General features: G+C 41.4%; 2 protein-coding genes across 6 annotated transcripts in view; one reads left to right on the forward strand and one right to left on the reverse strand.

Moving 5' to 3' along the window:
- Positions 1–2,724, forward strand: part of fn1b (fibronectin 1b) — a 34,069-nt gene extending 31,345 nt beyond the window's left edge. For all 5 annotated transcript variants that reach the window (XM_080834929.1, XM_080834933.1, XM_080834930.1 and 2 more), the window contains 6 exons: positions 111–249; positions 502–663; positions 927–1,052; positions 1,169–1,275; positions 1,392–1,499; positions 2,511–2,724. In XM_080834929.1, coding sequence (XP_080691055.1) covers positions 111–249; positions 502–663; positions 927–1,052; positions 1,169–1,275; positions 1,392–1,499; positions 2,511–2,588 — 720 coding nt within the window. In that variant the 3' untranslated portion in view covers positions 2,589–2,724. The remainder of the gene's footprint in view (positions 1–110; positions 250–501; positions 664–926; positions 1,053–1,168; positions 1,276–1,391; positions 1,500–2,510) is intronic.
- A 1,285-nt stretch (positions 2,725–4,009) lies between these two features.
- Positions 4,010–12,577, reverse strand: atic (5-aminoimidazole-4-carboxamide ribonucleotide formyltransferase/IMP cyclohydrolase; the record flags this gene model as incomplete). The annotated part of the gene is made up of 15 exons (XM_080833820.1): positions 12,478–12,577; positions 11,860–11,986; positions 11,546–11,689; positions 10,929–11,017; positions 10,680–10,831; positions 9,194–9,350; positions 8,828–8,953; positions 8,494–8,601; positions 8,011–8,096; positions 7,799–7,888; positions 7,552–7,677; positions 7,346–7,438; positions 6,951–7,133; positions 4,373–4,528; positions 4,010–4,129 (listed from the first exon to the last, which is right to left on the reverse strand). The coding sequence occupies exons 1-15, from the start codon at positions 12,494–12,496 to the stop codon at positions 4,010–4,012; spliced, it is 1,776 nt and encodes a 591-aa protein (XP_080689946.1). The 5' UTR covers positions 12,497–12,577.
- Positions 12,578–20,251: the final 7,674 nt, after the last annotated feature.

Raw genomic sequence — 20,251 nt, forward strand, 5'->3', positions numbered from 1 at the left:
ACACTCACGATTGCAGAGTTGGACATTAAGAAGGACACAAACATACAAGTTCAGTTAATATCATGAAACAGATCTGTAATCTTTGTAATTTATCCATTCTTGCCTCCCAGATGAGTCTTCCAGGCACCTCTACAAGTGCTACCCTGATCGGCCTGACCTCTGGGGCTTCCTACAACGTCATTGTTGAGGCCTTGAAGGATGCTCTTCGGCACAAGGTGTTTGAGGAGGTCGTCACAGCAGGCAACACTGGTAAGAAAACTATACATGGTCACTTTTTTGGCCCCTTTTCATGCTGAGCAACACTTTTTGTTTTTGTTTTACTAAAGAACAGTTAGGTATATCTGTGGGACAAGCTCAGGCGTGGTTTGATAAGTTTATTAATCAAGTAAAGTCAGATCATAATAACCCATGTCCCACAGGAGATTCTGACGTCACTTGTTAGCTGAGCTGAAAGGGTGAACCATATTCTCTTCTTTTTCCTCTTCCTTTTCCACACCACAGTCTCTGAAGGGCTCCCGGCCAATGAGAATTCCTGCTACGACACCTTCACGGCCACCACTCACAACGTGGGCGAGGAGTGGGAGCGCATGTCTGAGACTGGCTTCAAGCTCTGGTGCCGATGCCTGGGTCTTGGCAGCGGACACTTCAGATGCGACTCTTCCAGTGAGTGTCCAGCTCTCTCTCATTCTCAAAGGGAATCAAGTAATTACGCAGGGCTCACAGATCATGTTTAGAGGATATGGAGGAAGCTAGGAGCAACAACCTTTTGAAAGTGTCAATCTCCATTGAAAATTATAGGCAGGCAATTGTCCATCCAATCCTTTTAGCTGTGTTGCAGGTATTTTCTATCGGGATAGAAGTATTGAAACATCCGCTATTGTCTTGCGTTAATACTGCTTTTTTTTGTCCTTCTTTGTTCAAAACAGAATGGTGCCATGACAACGGTGCGAACTACCGAATTGGTGAGAGGTGGGACCGACAGGCTGAGAATGGTCACATGATGAGCTGTACCTGTCTAGGCAATGGCAAGGGAGAATTTAAGTGTGAACCACGTAAGTTCAGCTTTGTAGTGCAGCTTTGAGTTCTCTAAACTTTTAACTACAGTTAAAAAAAACAATGTTATTTGGCTTTATATCAACCTGAAACACACTGGCCTTTGATTTTGCAGATGAGTCTACCTGCTACGACAATGGAAAGATGTATCACATTGGCAACCAGTGGCAGAAAGAATATCTTGGAGCCATCTGCACTTGCACATGCTATGGTGGACAGCAGGTAGGGTATTTTTTTGTTTAAAAATAAAACAAATCAAACTACCTTACCTTGCCTTTTGGGCCACCATGATGTGTGTATGGTTTAGTTAACTGAAAAATGGTTTGTGATTGTCACAGGGATGGCGTTGTGAGAACTGCATACGGCCTGGAGGAGATGCCACTCTAGTCCACCCGGTCCGTGTGAACTCCAACAGCAACTATGGAGATACGACTCTCAGCAGAGTGGTGAGTCTACCTCACCTCCTAGCGAATTCAGCTTCCCATTCCAACACCTCTGTCACTTAAATATCTTCTTTCCAATCTAAACAGTAAACTGTAATTCTACAGTTATTCAACGTGTTGAAAATGTTTTCCTCTTGTAATGTCACTTAGATGAAAGCGCTGCTACCTACAGGTTTAAGGTGGGTCATTGGTAGTGTTCCAGGCAATGGCAACCCGATACATTTTTTGCGCTGTAATGGGAACTCAGTGCTTTTCAGGCTTATAGCTCGCAATGCCGTCTGAAATGAAGAGTATTTAAACAACTCTTATATGAATGGATCTACTTGATAAATCCTTACTATAAATATTGAGTGGTTTTATGCCAGTCAGGCTTTTACGTTTTTGTAAATTCAACCGGTCATGCATTTGCTAACTGTTGCACAGTTAACAAACGTTTAACATAAGCAGTCATGTTACTATGTGGCATGACTGTGTCATGACGGAGCTTTAAGGCTGACATTATTTATGAATCATGACTCATGTAATGTCAAGAATCCGGAGTTTGTTAATATAATCCAAGTGTGTGAATATAATACACTAACTACATAACTTGTCGCATTGCTTAATGCTAACAGCAAGTTGCAGTGTGTTCGTGTTGTGGCCTCTTATTCTAATGTGTGGTCTAACTCTAATTATTTAAGAAGAAAAAAAAGAGACAGTTAGTTTATGATACTAGCATTGACAATCAGATTGTGAAAAATCAGATTGTGATCGGCTATTGATCTGCTGCTATCTGAAATATCATGATGACAGGCCAGATTTAATCTCCATGTTTGAAATATTTAGTGCATGCTATAACTGTCCCTGTTCATGTCCTTGTAGTTAACATTAACATTGAATGGTCTATGTGTCATACTAGACTTCGTCATGCTATTAGCAACAGAGTTAGGACAGCCTGAAACGTTTTAGCTCCTACGAAACCTCCGATTTGTTCATTTCTGTTTACAAACACTGTTTCTCTTTTTGTACTCCCAGAACATTCAGTGCCCCATTGAGTGCCTCCGCCCTGACCTCCTCGCAGATGCGATCGCTCCAAATAACCCCAATGAGTGATCGCCGCTGCCTGAAGCGATGTGTTGCAACCCCCTTGCACCCAAAGACCCGCCGTTTGCAGCGGTCCACCCCGCGGACATCTTCCACCGAATCCAGACGTGACGAATGAGATTGTATTAACACACATTAGTGCCTTAACCCCCCCACCCCCAAATAATTTTCCTCCTCCAACACCGCATTGCTTTCTCAGCTTAATCACACAGACAGTTAACGTCACGCTACTACTACCCTGTCCTTTCCACCCCACCCCCCCAACACACATCTTTACTGCCCTCTTCTAAGTTGTCTTCTGCTTTCAATGCAGAGATTTGATGTGCAGTTAGGATTTATTTTTTTGTCTTCAGTGTGTTATGTGTGTGGATATCTGTTGTGGTTCTTTCAGAAAAGTTTTGAGACACTTTATAATGGAAAAATAATACATTCCTGTTCATGCTGAAGCCCTGTTGACCATATCTGGTATGGGCAACTTGTCACGTCAAAAAGGATTTTTTTAAATGTCCAAGCCAAATCGCATCTCTACTGATTTGATTTTTTCAGTAGTATCTGCCCAGGATTAGTGCCATAAATTATAAGCAATCTATTTTTGTACTTTAAAAAAATAAATAAAAAGAAAGTTACTCATCAGAAATAGAGCACTGTTTGAGAGAATGTTGAAGTACCAGTCATGGTAGATTGAGGTTCGTCCCAGATCCCAGTTTGTGTTTGTTTGATTTTTCCCCCCCTATCTGTGGCCCTCCATTGTAAAAAATGGGAGCAGCACTGTGTTTTCTAATGACTATGACACTTACTGATAACAATTGATTTGTTGTTTTTTTGTAACTTTGTTTGTATTGCTTTAATTTATCCCTTTTCCTGTTCTTTTTAAGTGTTTGGATAAAATGCCAGGACTGGGATGTAAAGTTAGATTTTTGTACTGTCTGTGCCAAAAGTCTTCACTACTGTCTAATTTCCCTTTTTTGGATAAAAATGGTCAAAGAACCTCAAATATCATGTCTCCGTGTTTTGTTGTCTTACAAGTGAAGATTATTTTGTAACCGAGTAATTCCTATTCAAAGTTGACAAACCACTTAATTTAAAAAGCTGCAAACCATCAAGAGTTTCAAGCAAACAGATGTCCACCAAAAAGTAGTCAGAAATCAACAATTTATTGATCCTTGAGGGGCCTTGACCTATGAGGTTATACTTGGTAGTGATGCTAGACATTTTAAAAAATAAACTTAGCTGGAATGCATAGAAGTGTGTGTTTTCCATCTACACTACGAATTCTAACAATGATAATAGTGTCAATGGGGAACAACTATTTAATGCTTCAGACATCTTTCAGCTTTAAGTCAGAGGTGAGCTCAGTAACTTGTGAAGACCTAAGTTTAAAGATGTTAGAGGGAGGGGGGGAGGTCTGAAATTGTTTGGTGTGTAAGGGGTTAGTGGTGGAAGAGGCGGAGGTTGGTGTGCACCAGTGTGATGCCAAGCTCGTTGCATGCATTGATGACCACCTCGTCAGCATTGGAGCCAGAAGGAGCAGCGATGTATTCAACACCACTCTGGAGGAAGGAGGGGCAAAGGAGAGAGATGATTTTAGACATTAAGACTAAGTCAAAGCATCATGAAATGACAGGAAAAGCCTATACTATAAAACTAATAAGTATACAAGAGCTTGCAAACCATTTAAAATCATTAGCTAAAGACAGGTGATAGTAACAGACAGGCAGGTAGAGTGATAATGTGATTGAAAAGAATAGATACAGAGGTACTGTATTAAAGGCAAACTATGCTGTAGTCTGTACCCGTTTGGCCCGGTCCACATTGTCCCTGAAGGGGAAGAAGGCATCAGAGCTCAGGGCCACCGCCTGCAGGGAGCTGTTCCAGTTCTTGCGTTCCATCTCCGACATCTGCTCTGGAACCTCCTCAAACATGGCCTTCCATGCGTCTAGGTCCGGGCCCTAACACACAAACACATACAAGTTTATTCCATACCAACAGATATGTTTTAGTGGTCTCAAGAAGTAACGTTTGGGAGTGACTCTAGTACATACTAAGAAGAAGTAGTAGAAGTAGTAGCAATAGTAGTGGAGAGTGGGGCAAGTAAACGCACATGTGATCTCAAAAACTAGGGGCACAATCCCAAAACTGAAATAGTAAGATTGTGACACAAACCCTTGAGTAAACATTGGTGATCAGCAAACAAGATCACCCATTTTCCCACTTTTCCCCTTCCAAAGTAAAACTATAGCAGGAGGTGTACATAGTGTGTGATTTGATTCTTTTACTACCCATTGGTGGCTCTCATGTGTGTCTGATACACCAACAATTGGGACCAAAGCCTAAATCAACATTCTAATTTAATCATGATCCGAGCAGGTTTTCATTGGTGCGTGATTTCGTGCTATATATTTTTGTTCCTACTCGATTTGGTTTCTATATTCCGGGTCCAATCCAAAGGTCCAATCAGGAGCTGTAATAACAACATCATTATGACAACTCAGTCACTCAATGTTGGCCACAGGCTCTGTGGGTCACGCAGGTTTTGTGTGTCAATGGCAACAACGCGGGCAGATCAATTTGTGAGCAGTATCTTTTTCTTGGCAAACAAAAATCATGGCGTGCTCTAAACCCGATAAAAAGCGATCCCGCATTTAAGACAGAGTGGACTGCCTGTTGTGAGCACAAAACCAATATGTTTAATCTGCAACGAGATGGATGCCCATGTCAAAAGCGGTAAAGTGAAACCTCACTATGAAACAAAGCATGAACACTTTTTACCCTCAGAACTCTGAGGTATGGGCCAGAAAAATAAACCAACTGCAATCATACCAAGCAACATGCAGTGTAATAGTTAGATCAGCCACACAACAAGAGCGTGTATACCTCAACATACTGTTGTGAGTCTGCCTTTTCAACCATGAATATGGTGAAAAACAAATACAGTAGCACACTCACTAATAAACACTTACATCGGTGCCACCGCCTTCTCCTCACACCTTTTATGCCCAAGTTTTAAAGAACTGGTCGCACAAAAAGGTGTAACCTTTCACACTAATAAGGCCAGATCACATGACCTTTTATGTGCATAGTTTGAACGTTTTTGTTTGAGTTTTGTTTCTGTATTTTGACCACCGTTCCGGACCCTGGACTGAAAGTAAATTTGGTGAGTGGACCTTTTGGGTTTCTAATTGAGTACCCCTGCCCTAAATGCTTTTCCTAAATAGAATACGTTTACGTTATTAGTACTAGTATCATAATCAATGTATATTATCTTTATATATAATATGGATATATTAACCGTTATTAAGTTTTCTTTACTTATTAGAATTAGTAAATAGACTAACACGTAGAAAAAACTGCTCGGAAATAAATAATATCCACATGATCAAATCCAATACCAGTCATATATCAACTTTACAACACGGTCACATTTCAATACAAAATTATGAATCGATGTTATTTTCATCAAGTCAAAACTGTCAAGCTGGCTTGCTTAGCAATCATAGATGTGCAAATAAACAAAAGTTTAGCCGGTTTTTAGACGGATCGATGTAAAACAAAATATAACAAGAGCAATCAGAGATTTCTGACCTCCAGCAAGGGTTGACGTTGATAGTAAAGCAAGATCTAAAACGTTCATCTGAACAATAGCCCAAAGTCTGCATTCATTGTAAATTTCATTAAAATCCGGTGATTGGTTTTCGAGAAATGTCACTTTCGGTGTGAAAAGAAAGATCCGGATCATCCTGAAATTTTAATGGGGATGTCCTAGGACCAAGATCCACCTCTTGTGAAATTTCAGAAAGATCCGCCCAGTAGTTTCTGAGAAATCCTGTCCACAGACAGACAGACAGACAAACAGACGGACAAATAAATAAATTAACGGACCCGATCGCATAACCTCCTTGCTGGAGGTAATAATAATCACAGCTGGCAACCGTGAATAGATATAGTGGAGGACCATGTGTTATACATAAGGGGCTGATATGATGTTATAGATATATGCAGCAAGAAGGATCATTATTTATGACAAGAAAAGGAGGGCATGAATCTCGTCTTCAAAGAAGGAGTAGTGTAGCAAAGCGAAATCGGGACAGGCGAAAACACAGATGACTGGCCTTATAGCAGCATATTAAAAAAAATCAAACAAAGAGAGAACTTCTTGTTTTAGGTTTGCTTGTTAAATTTTTATTTTACAACTTTTTTATCATCATTAAAAGTAAACTAGAATGAATTTGGGACTTTAAATAAAAATATAATAATTTCTATATATATATATATATATATATATATATATAAATAAAAACACTACACTGTAGCCCAAACTGTGTTCACAGTTACTGAGAGCTACTACGTCCCGCTAAGGGTAATGATGCTTACCTCTCCGATGGTCCCGCTGACGTACTGGTCGATGGCGTTCGCCATCTCTGCACGTTTGACACCGCTGCGGAACTTCATGTTGAGCACGCAAGGGTGGTGCCTCAGCCACCAGTTGTCAGCCTTGTCCCCAGCCAGACGTGTGCAGTGGATACGAGACTGCTGACCAGCCCCGATGCCAATCACCTAATAAAAGCACACAAAAACACACACATAAAATTAAATACAAAATGAACTGCTTCAAGAGGGAAAAACTGGGAAATATTTCTGACCAGGTCCTATATAAAAGCAAAAGCCAACTGAGATGTATGTGGCACACCACAGTTGATGCATATGACATACAGTACATATAAAGCACAAGTTTGCACAAGGAAGTTGATTCATATAAAAAGCCTCACCTGTCCATCCTTGGCATAGCACACAGAGTTTGACTGGGTGTACTTCACAGCAATGCTCGCCACAATGAGATCACGCACAGCCCTCTCTGACAACTACCCAAGGTAAAGGGATGAAGTAAGCACTCAGAAGAAAGGGATTTCAAGAGACATATGGGATCTTGAATGCATGCTTGAATTTTTTATGCTGTTTGTTTACAATCCCATACCTTGCCCTTGGAAACAACATTGGTGAAGAGCTCCTTGTCCACGTTAGCCCCATTTCTCTTCTGCTTCAGATGAAGGCCAAAGAGAACCCTGACCTCAGCTTCATCGGGCTCATAGGATGGGTCCATCTAAACAGAAAGGAAGAGAAAGACCACAAAATCAGTTCTTTATTTGAGTTTCACTTTAGTTCCAAACTGCTGAGTGACAAGTCAGGCCCCTGTCCTTAAACCTCTTGGTTTTGCCTTTTACCTGGAGCACACAGTAGTTGCCATTCTTCTTCTTGGAGAGAATCCGGAGAGCCTCCTCTTCGTAGCCTGGAGCAACGATTCCATCAGACACCTGAGGCAAAGACAGGCAAACAAGCAAATGGTTCAACATGTTATAGTCATAGGAACATCTCACTGTCCAACACACAGATACCCCACACACACACACACACACACACACACACACACACACACCTCTCTAGAGATGATTCTGGCGGTAGGGACATCGCAGATGTCCGAGAGGGCGACGAAATCTCCAAAAGATGACATCCTGTCAGAGCCTGAGGAGTGCAGGACAGAAAGACACTCAGATAAATTTTCAAATACTTAGCCATATTTATTTCACCTGAGACAGACAGACACATACATACACACACACACACACACACACACACACACACACACACCTGTGTGTCAATTCAGATCTAGCATCTGGTTACATAAAAATGCTACAGCTTACACAGTCCACATATGAAGAAAAGGAGAAAACCATGGTGTTGTTCAAAGATGGGAGAAAGTTCCAGCTTGATCCACCATAACCAAGTTAATGGTTTTAACTGAACAAATAAGCGCTAGCTTCAGCTCAGTGCACTAAGTTGACAGAACAGAACAGATGAGGAGATAGATGCAAGTCTTTGAGGCAGTTTAAGAAGAGACGACAGTGAAGTCACTTCTGACCTCTGGCGCGGGCGTAAGCGGTGGCTAGTGGCGTGAGGTCCTGCAACATGTCGTTCACCATACACACCTTCGCCTCCTCCTCTGTCAGAGCCACGCCCACAGCAGCACCTACACAAAAAGGTAGATGACAGTCACAAAGGGTGTGTGTGTGTGTATGTATGCATGCTTCTCCATCTATGGTAGTTAGTGTGCAGGAGATTTTAGGTTTTGAAGAGTATGTCCTTCTAGTCTGAGATTCTCTGTGTAAGTGTGTGTCAGTATGACTGTATGAGTGTGATTCACCAGCTGGGTTAGGGTGTTTAGTTTGTCATACGGGTGAGTATTTTGTCATTACCTGCTGGGCTCACGTGCTTGAAGGAGGCAGCCGCTGGTATGCCCAGAGCATTCTTCAGCTCTTTCACCAGCTGCCAGGCATTGAGGGCATCACACAAATTAATGAAGCCTGGTGAGCCATTCACCACTAGAGAGATAATATGAGAGCGAGAGAGAGAAACAGAGAGAGACAATATGAGAGCGAGAGAGAGACAGACAGAGAGAAGACCTGATTACTCAAATGAGGGCAGTGTTGGTTCAGTCAAATGACTGTAGAAACAATAGTCATTTGTTGATCAGGCTTCCCACTCCCGCTTTAAACTATGGGCATGACGGGCAGACAAAGGTGCTGGGTACCCGTCAGGGGCAGACCGGCGTGCTGGCGTACCTGTCATAGGCAGAGAGGGGCGCAGCGTGTACAGCTGGGCGGGGGCCTGGTGGGGATTCATGCCGTAGCGCAGGGGCAGCTGGGACACACCCCGGCTGTACTCCCGCCGGAAGTAGTCGGCGATGGCGTCATCGTACTGTGCCGTGTGTGTGAAGGCCTGTGTGAAAAGGAAGGCAGGTAAGTGGAGACCTTTTGGTACAACAGCCCCAGCAGGTTAAAATTGTATTACTTTAATAAAAGTCCTCTTTATGATTAGATAAAAAAAAAAAAAAATTAAAAAAAAAAATGCAACTGATATTTCTAAGTGACTAATATAGTCAAACTCTTTGACCTCGTTTATTAGGAGAAGGAACAGCAAAATATGCGTAGTAAAGCCTGATGAGATGGGTAAACAAGTCCACCTGTGAGTGAGATTTATTTGCAGGTCACAGTAATGCTTGACATTTCCTTCTCTTTCCCAGTGTGGTCTGATATATTTATCTGTTGCATTTGGGTGCAAAACCACTGCAGAGCTCAAGTGGTCTGTGATGGGGAGGCCTGGCTTATAATATGAAACCTCAGTGGTCGGGATGGCATGCTAGTCCAGTGCACAAAGGGTTTTATTGTGGGGCTGTTTCGGCACGTAAATACAAAGTAGCCATTTAACCTTGTGTCCCCCGCCCACTCATGAACTCGAACGACCTTCTACACGAGGTCGAAGACGCTGGGCTGAGATGAACTGGAGGCCAAGCGAGGGCTGGGAGAAGGCAAACTCAATGAACCACAGCTTGAACCACAGCATGACCTGCGCGCACAGACATGCAAACGCACACAAATACACACACTTATAGGTCCTCAGGCTAGACTTCGATTCCCACAGCACAAGAACAAACCCAACATCAGCAACACACACAATGTTACCCAACAGCACACTGATAACCAAGAAAGACTATAGTCTTTGTAGCTGGCCCCTCTTAGCAGACACACCCCACTATCTCAACACCACAGACACTGCTGTTCGCATTATCACCAAGAAGATTAGCTGTGTTTTCTGACCCAATTTAATCTATATGCAACCAACCTGATCAACTCTGAGCTCACTACACTACATATGATGAACAGCAAGGATTTCATGACACAAAAGAGGGTAGATGGTCATTGTCTGAGGTAGCCTGATCACTGCCTCGGATCTGATTAAAGGGATATTTGACAACTCAATAGTATAGAACCTGAGAAGTGTTATTGCACAATCAGGTGGGTGTTTCACTAACTGACATGTCTCAACCTGGGGCCCAGCCCTGGTGGAAATACCTTTGAAGCCCAAATGGCATTGGTGGTTTTGACTGGGCATTAAAGGAGTTGTGTGCAGCCCCGTTAGCATCTTTCTTATCTTGCAATGCACAGGTGAGTGTCTGTAGCAGCTCAAGTGTTTATGAAAAAAAATAACACTCTGTCATAGCTCAGAAGACAGCTCTTAAAAGGACAGGACAAAGTTTGCCACAGTTACCTTCAAAGCCAGAGTTTTGCGAGTCCCCAAGGCTGTATCTTTAGTATCTGAGCCCTCCATCTCCGTAGCAACCAGGTCATAATCGGCTGGGTCACAGACAATAGTGACTCTGGCATGGTTCTTGGCCGCTGCTCGGAGAAGAGTGACTCCACCTTTGGTGAGAACAATGGCGAGGAAGACAATTACAGCCACCACTTCATCCTAATTCAATGTTTCTTGCACACATCCTGAGCTAAGAGAGACACTCACCAATATCAATTTGCTCTACAGCAGCTTCAACAGTAACATCAGGTGCTGAGACAGTCTTCACAAAGGGGTAGAGATTACACACCACCACTCTGACCGAACATAAAGAAAACAGGTCAACACATGTCATTCAGGTATCCTGTTTTCATTGTAAGCATTTTTTTATGTGAGTCATGTCAAATTTCACTTGAGTGTGACAAAATCAGCAACTTCTCTCCACAAATTACACCAGTAACATTGCTAGCGTTTTATATTCCTGAACTATAGCACTAATGGACACTTTGTGTCACATTTTCCTCAGGTGGGATGAATTATAGAACAACTGCAGCATCCACAAGTAAACACTTAAATTTGACAAGCCCCATGACTACAGCCAATCAGAAGCCACAGTGTGGGGGTCACGCGATCACAGCAGCAGTATCTGAATTACACAGTGATTTGATTAGACTCGGCTGGTCCTTTGAAAGTGAGTCACATGAACAACCACTCATTCAAGAGGCCAAGATATACAATTTGATACAGGACCCTGACACATTTAACTACAGCAACAGGAACAAAGACAGAATAGGGAGATAATATGAAGGGGAAAACGTTGACAATGTTACTGTTTTGGCCCTCACCTCACAAGGCTGAAGCCTAGTTTGTTCATGTCGGCTTTATCTGAGGGGGTGTGTCTGGCTAGAATACCCCCATGAACTGCAGGGTGAAGAGTCTTAACCCTTCCTCCCAGCATCTCGGGGAAGCCCGTCAATTCTGATACATCCCTTTAGAGAAAAATAAGTCAGTTGAAGACATAACATTAAGAAATCAAATGTTAAAGCTGTGATTTGTTGATTTATAGAGCACATATAGAATGGGTGTCGCTTTTGTTAATGTATACAGGATCTAAAAATGAAATTTCACGAGAAACCTTGCAGGCGGCAGAAGAGCTTACCTGACATGAAGTCCAGCATCACGCAAAGCTTTGGCCGTGCCACCTGATGCAACCAAGGACAGGCCCACCGAAACCAGACGTTTGGCGAAGTCCAACAAGCCAGTTTTATCGGACACACTGAGCAACGCTGTGAGAACAAATTAGGTCGGGGAAGCCTGAAGTTAGCAACGGATGAATGACTGCATGTTTCATAATTGCTGCGAAAGGTTTTGGGACAACTGTCAGTGGCCTTAAAATAACTTTACTAGCTAATGTTTACAAAGGTTACACAGAAATGTTCATCGGCCCAAATCAGTGCAGAGCGCAGCTACTGTTTACACTTTAGGCTTATCCGCCATTTTCAGAGCATAACTTACAAAAACTAAGAATAAAACAATCCATTTAGACGACACAATTAATATGCAGGTACGAAAGTTCGCTAACAACTTGTTGACGTGTTGCTTTAAGTTATGCTTAGAGGTTGACTGTCTATGTTACCATGCATTACTTTTGATACAAGAGCTAAATAAACATAACAGTACGATTCCACATCAGATCATAATTTAAAAGTGCACTGCATCTAACAGCAATATTCCGGATACACTTAAAGTGTTTGCCAAACATAAAAGATTTAAGTACCTAGTTCAGAGCAAGCCATGGCGTATGTTGGAGCTGGATGAAGCTTCCTTGGAAGTTAGACAGTAATGTGGGAACACGTGGATGCGATGCGAAAGATTTATCAGACGAACTTCATCTAGCATGCTGCATGCCGGGAAGTTTGTGATTCCAAAATGCCCGCCTCTCGCTGGGTGCCCACGGTAGATATGTCTTGCGTTTAGTCGGTAGGCGAAAAGTCGGCTGGGGGGCGTGGTCAGAAAAAAGGGATAGCTTTTGAGCGCTCGTGGATTTGGAAGCACCCACCCAACACCGTACGTGTTGTAGCCGAGGTTATAACCGCCTATTTTGTGCTGCCAATAAAGTCATCATTAAAATACATTAAAGTCATCATTAAAATACATAATTAAAAACTCAAACTCCACGTAGTGACTGAGATCGCTAATATTGGAGTGGGTCATTTGCCCCAAAATCTGCTCATATGCAAAGTAAACAACAATCAATGTAATGTTATATGAAACTTATTAGCAGCCAGCTAGCTAGCCACTATGTATTCCAATGGGGGTTTCGGTTAAAGTTGTAGCGGCAAGCTAGCAGTAATAGTTCAGTAATAGTTCAGAGTTCAGTTAAGATTTTGTGCTGATTACTTTAATTTATAATTTGTGTACATATTCTATCTAAACCATATCAGCCAGTTCAATCACGAAAACGTATGTAACATATTTAGCAGCTAGCTAGCTACAATGCTACAATGTGTTTTCAATGGGGTTTCGCTCATAGTATTAGCGACAAGCTAACTAAATGTTGAGAGCTTAATTTAAGCTCTACAATATTCAGTTTGACCTCACAGTATTCGTGTAGCATATAAACAACAAACCGAGTCAATTAGACGTATACAAGTCGTGTAGATAACCTTTATTCACATAAAATATGTCACGGTAAATGAGTCCCGATGTCCGCCATCTTGTTTCAAATTTTTTGTTTACTCCCGCCCCTATGAGCTACGTTGACTTCCAAATCACACACACGCCGAACTGATTGGCTCTCAGCAGGCAGCAAGTCGCCTTCATTTGCATAGAGTTAAAAAATCCCCAACTTTTAGCAGCCAGGAGAGCCGACTTTTTCCTCAGCCGTTGTCGGCAGCCGACAAGTCGCCTCCATTCTATCCCAATGAGAGCGACATAAAGTCGTGTCCCGTGGGCATCCACCGTCTGTCTGTGCTTGTGAACCCGACCGTGTCGTTGTAAAATATAAGGTTCGTCAAGACTTCGTTCGTTTATCATTTAGCTTTTGTGTTGTTAACGTAACAGCATATGAATATGCATGACAATGTATTTGCACTGATTTAATAACAAGAATTCTCAACAAGTGCAGTAAATGGCTGGATTGGGAAGCAGGATGCTTCTTCACTTCAACTTGACACCAGATGGCGCCGGTACCTTTAGGTTGCCATTGTGTGGTGAGAAAATGGCATTGTAAGTTTATCTTTTTGTCTCTAAAATATTCTATTTATGTGGGAAACAAAGTAGTAGGTATGTTTACTTTTCAGAAGAGTTATTTGTTAAGGGGTTGGTTGCCGTGTTAAAATGTTTAAGCATAAATACAGGGAATAGCCTGTTTCCAAGTGATAAAAGGCTGGGGCTTGACAACCCTCACATAAAGGACTTATTGGCATGTAGCTTCCTGTAGGTGCAAACGTTGTCCCTGCGGAAATTTGTAGCACGTGCCAACATTTGCTAGCGTCCTCATACCTGCCGGTTTTTATATCCAGGTAGGCCTTACGCTGGCTCGAACATCAACAATCTTCACCAGTGATGCGATTAAATAATAGTCCATGATGGATAAATTAATCACATGATACCTATATGAACATGTCTGTGCAAGCAGAACAACCACCAGCTTGGGTAAGGCCAAAAACAGATTAGCATTGTTGCAGCCAAAAAATACCTTAGACCAGCCATGCTGATTTCTGCTATTTTTGGCAGGCTCGTAGCATCTTAAACATTCAAGTTACCTTAATACAAATTGACTGAAGAGACTGAGTCATTGCTACACATCAGTGCTGTAGTCTAGTTTTCTGTGGTGGGTATACTGTCTGTGATGGGTCGGTGCCACAGCTCCCCCCTGGCCTAGGTTTTAGTGGAGACATAGGTTTTAGTGGATATACGCAAACCCACGAACGTTTTAAGTGGTATACCTGCGTATCACGTAGACTACAGCCCTGCTACACATGATTTTATTTAGCTGACCCACATCGACTCACAGGCGCGGGGGGTGTTGAGGACCTGATAACAGACAGTCTTGTATGAGACATTTATAGATGTGACAGAACAGCTGTCAATCACTCAATTAAGACGGCTACTGGCAAAGACAGCTTGACAAAGTCTGTAGAATAGTTAACTTATTCCTCCAAATAGCCTTCTCAGCACCCATGCTCATGGCAAACATCAACCCTTTGTTAATGAAATGACCACCATCGCCCTGCGTGTGGAATTTAGAAAAGGGGACATAATTTATTACTGCAGGAAAAACAAACAGAATTACCGGTATGCTGACACTTAGCCAGTCATAATTACTCCTCTACCTCCGAGTGGTTGCAGTGAGATTATGGGGTCCGTCAAGGCGTTTCTGAATGATAGATCTCGTGCTCGTAAGCCGGCTGCATGCCTGTTCAAACACAGACATATTTTAAGTGGAAGGCCCACCCGGCTCAATAAACTTTATAGCCAAAACTTGGCCTTTTTTCCTGCATTTGAACAGCGGTTAAAGTCGGACAGATGTGAATTTATGGAACCTGTCCCTCATTCTCTTACCTGGCCATTAGCTTAAGTGACATGACAAGGCCTGGGGAAATCCAAACCAATAAGGGTGATTACTTTAAAAGATCACACAATCTGTTCATATTCCCGTAATGAGTCCGACATTTTGCTGATTGATTAAACTACAGGGTATAAATATTTTACAGGGTCATGTCGCTCAAGTTATTGTTCCTGATTTATACACCGGCGAAATGAAATAAACGTGTTTATTAAGACGTGCCTAACTTTCAAACAAGCTTTGTGTTATTTTCTCATGGAAGACTTCCTCTTTCATTGGGTGACACCACTTCTTAGCGGGAGTTAATTCTGGAGCCAAATGACAGCTGTCATTGTAATGAACAACTGAACACAATGTTTTAAATACTCAGGTTATATGACGTATGTCCGCTGCATTAAGCTACTGGCGTGAAAAGTGAGCGGGCAGTCAGCAGTTCTGTCAAATCAGGTAAGTAGCCATTTCATAAAATTCTCCCCAAAAGTTTTAATTAAACTGATGTGGTGTTAAACCTGCATTGAAGTTTATAGGGGGTAAATCTGATGCTTTTTCTTCATTATCATGTTTTGGTCTGCTTGAGTCTTTTATAAGCCAGGCCTCCTGTAAGTAAAATGCTCTTCATGAGCTGATTTGCTTGAAAGGAATAAGACCCTTTCTTGTACACAGGTCTGCAAATGTGAGGCTATGTTGATAATCTGTGTTAGTGTAAATGGCCCTGAAGTATTCATTCCTAGCTCTTTAAAGGTGTTAATTGGAAAGATTTAGAACTTTCTTAAGAGACAAGTGTATCTTCTTACCACCCTCCTACTTCCACTACCCTTGTCCTCTGCTTCACCTTTCACTGAACAAAATAACAGCACTGGTTGGTACTTGCAATATTGGCCTACTTATGCAAACACCATTGGCCATGACACTCGTGCATGCAAACCTCGTTCAGTAATGTTCATCCCAGACTGATGACTGTCAGCCGGAGTGGCTAGACAATTTGTCATTCAAACATATTTGTATCATTCTTATTGTACATTAGCTAAATTAGGAACACCAGCACGGAGAATAAATAAATATCCAACAGCCTGTTATTGCATAAGCCATCTGACTGAACAGATGCTAAATGGACGTGCCTCTCCATATAGCAAGACCAATTCACCACAGAATCCCCGAAGGACCACTCAGCTATACAAATGTAATCAATGCCACCTGACCTGTGTTAAATATTATCACATGCATTATTATCTATTTATATTAGATAGGCATACCCTCTCTCCAACCTTAGTTTAAAGGCATGCGCCACATTTGAAGAAATAAAGAGTAGGTGAGGTTGTCACCCTGGTGAACTGAATTCAGTTAAGCTTTTTCTGCATAGTTCTTGTTCTCAGTGTCATATCATTACCTCCTCCTACACTTAAATGTATGTTCTTATATGGTCTTGACATCTATTTAAATTAATCCAGAGGGAACTAGCGGAACTCATTACAAACCCAGCAACGGTATGTTAAGAAGAAGCATTAAGAACCAGTGAAACAACACTCAAAGCAACCTGACACATGTGCAATAGACACAAGAACAACATAATAGAAAGTACCATACTCAGAGCATATAAATGTAGAGGCAGTAGTTTCCTGCATGCAATATAAAAATGCTTTTTTTTATACAAGTGTATTTACAATGCATGGTGAATGCATCTATGGGATGATTTCCTTAGAGTTAAAAGAAAGTTGTCCTGCTCATGCAGTGTGCCTCACCAGTGGAGCCTGTGAGCTACTCAAAGGCCCAGTAATTGGAATGCAACTGGCTTGGAGTCTCTGTACAGGCGTTTCTCCCTGTCCACATCATCTCTCCAGTGACAAGGGCGCCCGCTTGGCTTTCACAAGGCCCCAGCCGCCTTCCCTCACCCAGTTAAAAATGCATTTAATCACTATATAAACACGTTGTTGTGCCGAGCTGTGCCACGGTCCCCAGACCACCGCGTGCTTAATCACTGCCCTTACACGCACTGCTAATAAAAACACCCTGTTTTGGTCAGACACTCATCATTTCTGTGTCTTTTATTATTTTATTTATATATCTATTTTTTCCCTCCACCTCCGTCCCTGTAACACAAATGAAATGGGTTCGGTGACATCACCATCAGTGCTTGATTGCTTTACTTCCTCTTCATTAGCTTAATTATTTGACTATCAGTAAACCCGCCTTAGTAATTCATATTTGAAAGCCGCGGCACATAAATAAGAATCCTCCGCCTGGTTTTTAATACAACGCCTTGTGTCGGCCGCCTCCTCTCTTTGCATGTTAATCAGCATTGGTTTGTCAGCCAGGAGGAGAAAACAAGGTGAGGGAGGGGAGGGGAACAGCAGTGTGGACGAGGAGGGAGGAGGGAAAAGATGGGGGAAAAAACTGCACTTGGGAAATCTTCCATTAAGGGATATTGCATGTTAAGTTTTGGCCAGGCCAGCCTTTTTACAGGATTTATAAACACCTTTTTTACGCCCTCATTGTCCTCATTTTCCCCCTAATCTAAAGGTCTCTCTACTTTAAAGATCAGCTTTTGCCAAGAACAATTTTTGCTAAGAACCTTGAGGAGAAACGCTGAGAAAACTTTTTGTCTTTTTGATTCTGTTGGAAGCAGGAAGCTTGAAGCAAAATGGTCAAATTAATCATTATTTTGCATTTTCCATCAACAAAAATAGTTGCCAGCCAGAACTGCATGCAATTAGACCAAATTGTCAAGGAATGTCTGAATGTGTACCTCTCTTCCTCTATTAAATAAAACCTGTATTAGTCCTCAATCCTGGTGAAAAATGATTTGATATTTGAACTCAGCCATCAAATACACCCCTCCCTGTAGTGCTCCTAAAGCAACATTGTTCATTGTATTGCTTGTCCGAGCCACTTAGTTTGTTTCTCATTCACTGAGCCAGGACTGTGTACAAGTACCTGACGTTTTATGAGCGCACACACCGAGCTAGAGGACGTGAGGAGAATATCCGTTTATAATCAAGGACCCTATTGTTTATGAAAACTGACAACGAAAGATTGATCTTGATTCTCTGGTTTCTTTCCATAGGATTCTCAATGAATGGTTCAAATCTGACTGTAGCTCATGCTTTTTGAAGGCTGCTAAATTCATAAAACTAGGTGGATTTACACTCTATAATCCCCCCAAAAATTAATATATCTGATAGAGAAATACCTCTTGGACTCTCCAGTCCATGCTGTCAGCAACTTCATATTCACCAATTAAACTTGCACAAAGATAAACATCCCTGTCAATTATTTTGTGTGTGGCCTGTACGACAAAAAAATTGATTTGATTCCCGGTGTAAGAAGTTGAGAAACTGATGCATTAACTACAAAGGTCTATGTTCATCCCTGTAACCATGTAAACATCACTTAATTACAGTGCATGAAATGCCCTGTATTGTTATTCCTAGGCTTCTTCTTCTTCTTCTTCTTCTTCTTCTTCTTCTTATTCTTATTCTTGTTACCTTTTTCTGCGATTAATTCAGCCCGAACCGCTTAACGTAGAAACTTCATTCAAACTTTGTTGCGTAGGTCTTGTAAACGACACTTATGCTATGTATTTTTCACTTTTCTAAACTTTATACTTTTTAAGATATTAAAGAAAAACGAATATAAATTTCTCCCATTGACTTACATTGGGCCATTATGACATCATAATAGGGTCTTTAAACTGGCTTGCACCTGTGCTTTACTGACACCTGTGCCAAATCAAAGGAACCTCTTCTCTCTCTGTCCCTCTCAATTTAACTGTAACTAGGAACATTAAGACACCATCCATTCTCTATTTTTTTTTTCTCTCCATCTCTCCATCTTTCTCTCTCAGTCAACTTTCTCTCACACTCAATCTCTCTTCTTCACTCCATTTTTATCTCCTTTTTTCAATATTTTCACTCTCTCTTTATCTCTTCATCCAGAACCACTCTTGTTCACTCTTCTTTCCTTCTTCCACTCTTCTTTCCTTTCTTATTTTCTTCTTCCATTTTTCTTTCCTTCTTCCACTCTTCTTGCCTTTCTTTTCATCCACTCTTCTTTCCTTTTTCCACTTTTCTTTCCTTTCTTCACTCTTCTTTCCTTCTTACACTCTTCTTTCCTTTATTCTTTCCTTCTTTCACTATTCTTTCTTTTCTTATTTCCTTCTTCCACTCTTCTTTCCTTCCTTCACTCTTCTTTACTTTCTTCTTTCATTATTTCACTCTTCTTTCTTTTCTTCTTTCCTTCTTCCATTCTTCTTTCCTTTCTTCACTCTTCTTTCTTTTCTTCTTCCTTCTTTCACTCTTCTTTCCTTTCTTCTTTCCTTCTTCCACTCTTCTCTCCTTTCTTCACTCTTCTTTCCTTTTGTCTTTCCTTCTTCCACTCTTCTTTCCTTTCTTCTTTCCTTCTTTCACTCTTCTTTCTTTTCTTCTTCCTTTCTTAACCTTTGCATTTCATGCACTGGTATTTCCTTCAGGAAATGCATTTTCTAGTTTCTATTAATATCTATTGAGTGGAAACTAACACCCTCGCACCTCCATAAGCATGTGCAGCTCATATTACATATTTCATTAACAACCCCCTAATGATAAAGTTTCATGTTTGTTAACTTCTGATTGCTCAGGCTGCCTGTTACTGTCAGTCCAAAATTACATATGTTGTGTTTAGAAGAGGACAGTCCTCTATCTTTTTTTTAATTTCTTTTTTATTCTGTACATTGACACAGAGCAGTTGCAGTTAAATATACCTGTTTTTGTCCCTTTAAATCCTTTTTCAATGCCAATAAATTACAGTTACAGTGACCACAATGACAGAAAAAAACACATACCTTCATTGCACATTTTTGTGTCACAGGAAACTTGCACACAACCCCTCAATTTCAGTTCAAACACAGTTAAGTTACATCAGTGTGTTTAAGGGCATAACTGTAGTTCTAGTCATGATATCTCAAATGCAACAGAGAGACATGTTTGTCAACAAATTCAAGTCAAAA

This window comes from Sprattus sprattus (assembly GCF_963457725.1).
Source record: "Sprattus sprattus genome assembly, chromosome: 3".
NCBI classification, from domain to species: Eukaryota; Metazoa; Chordata; class Actinopteri; order Clupeiformes; family Clupeidae; genus Sprattus; species Sprattus sprattus.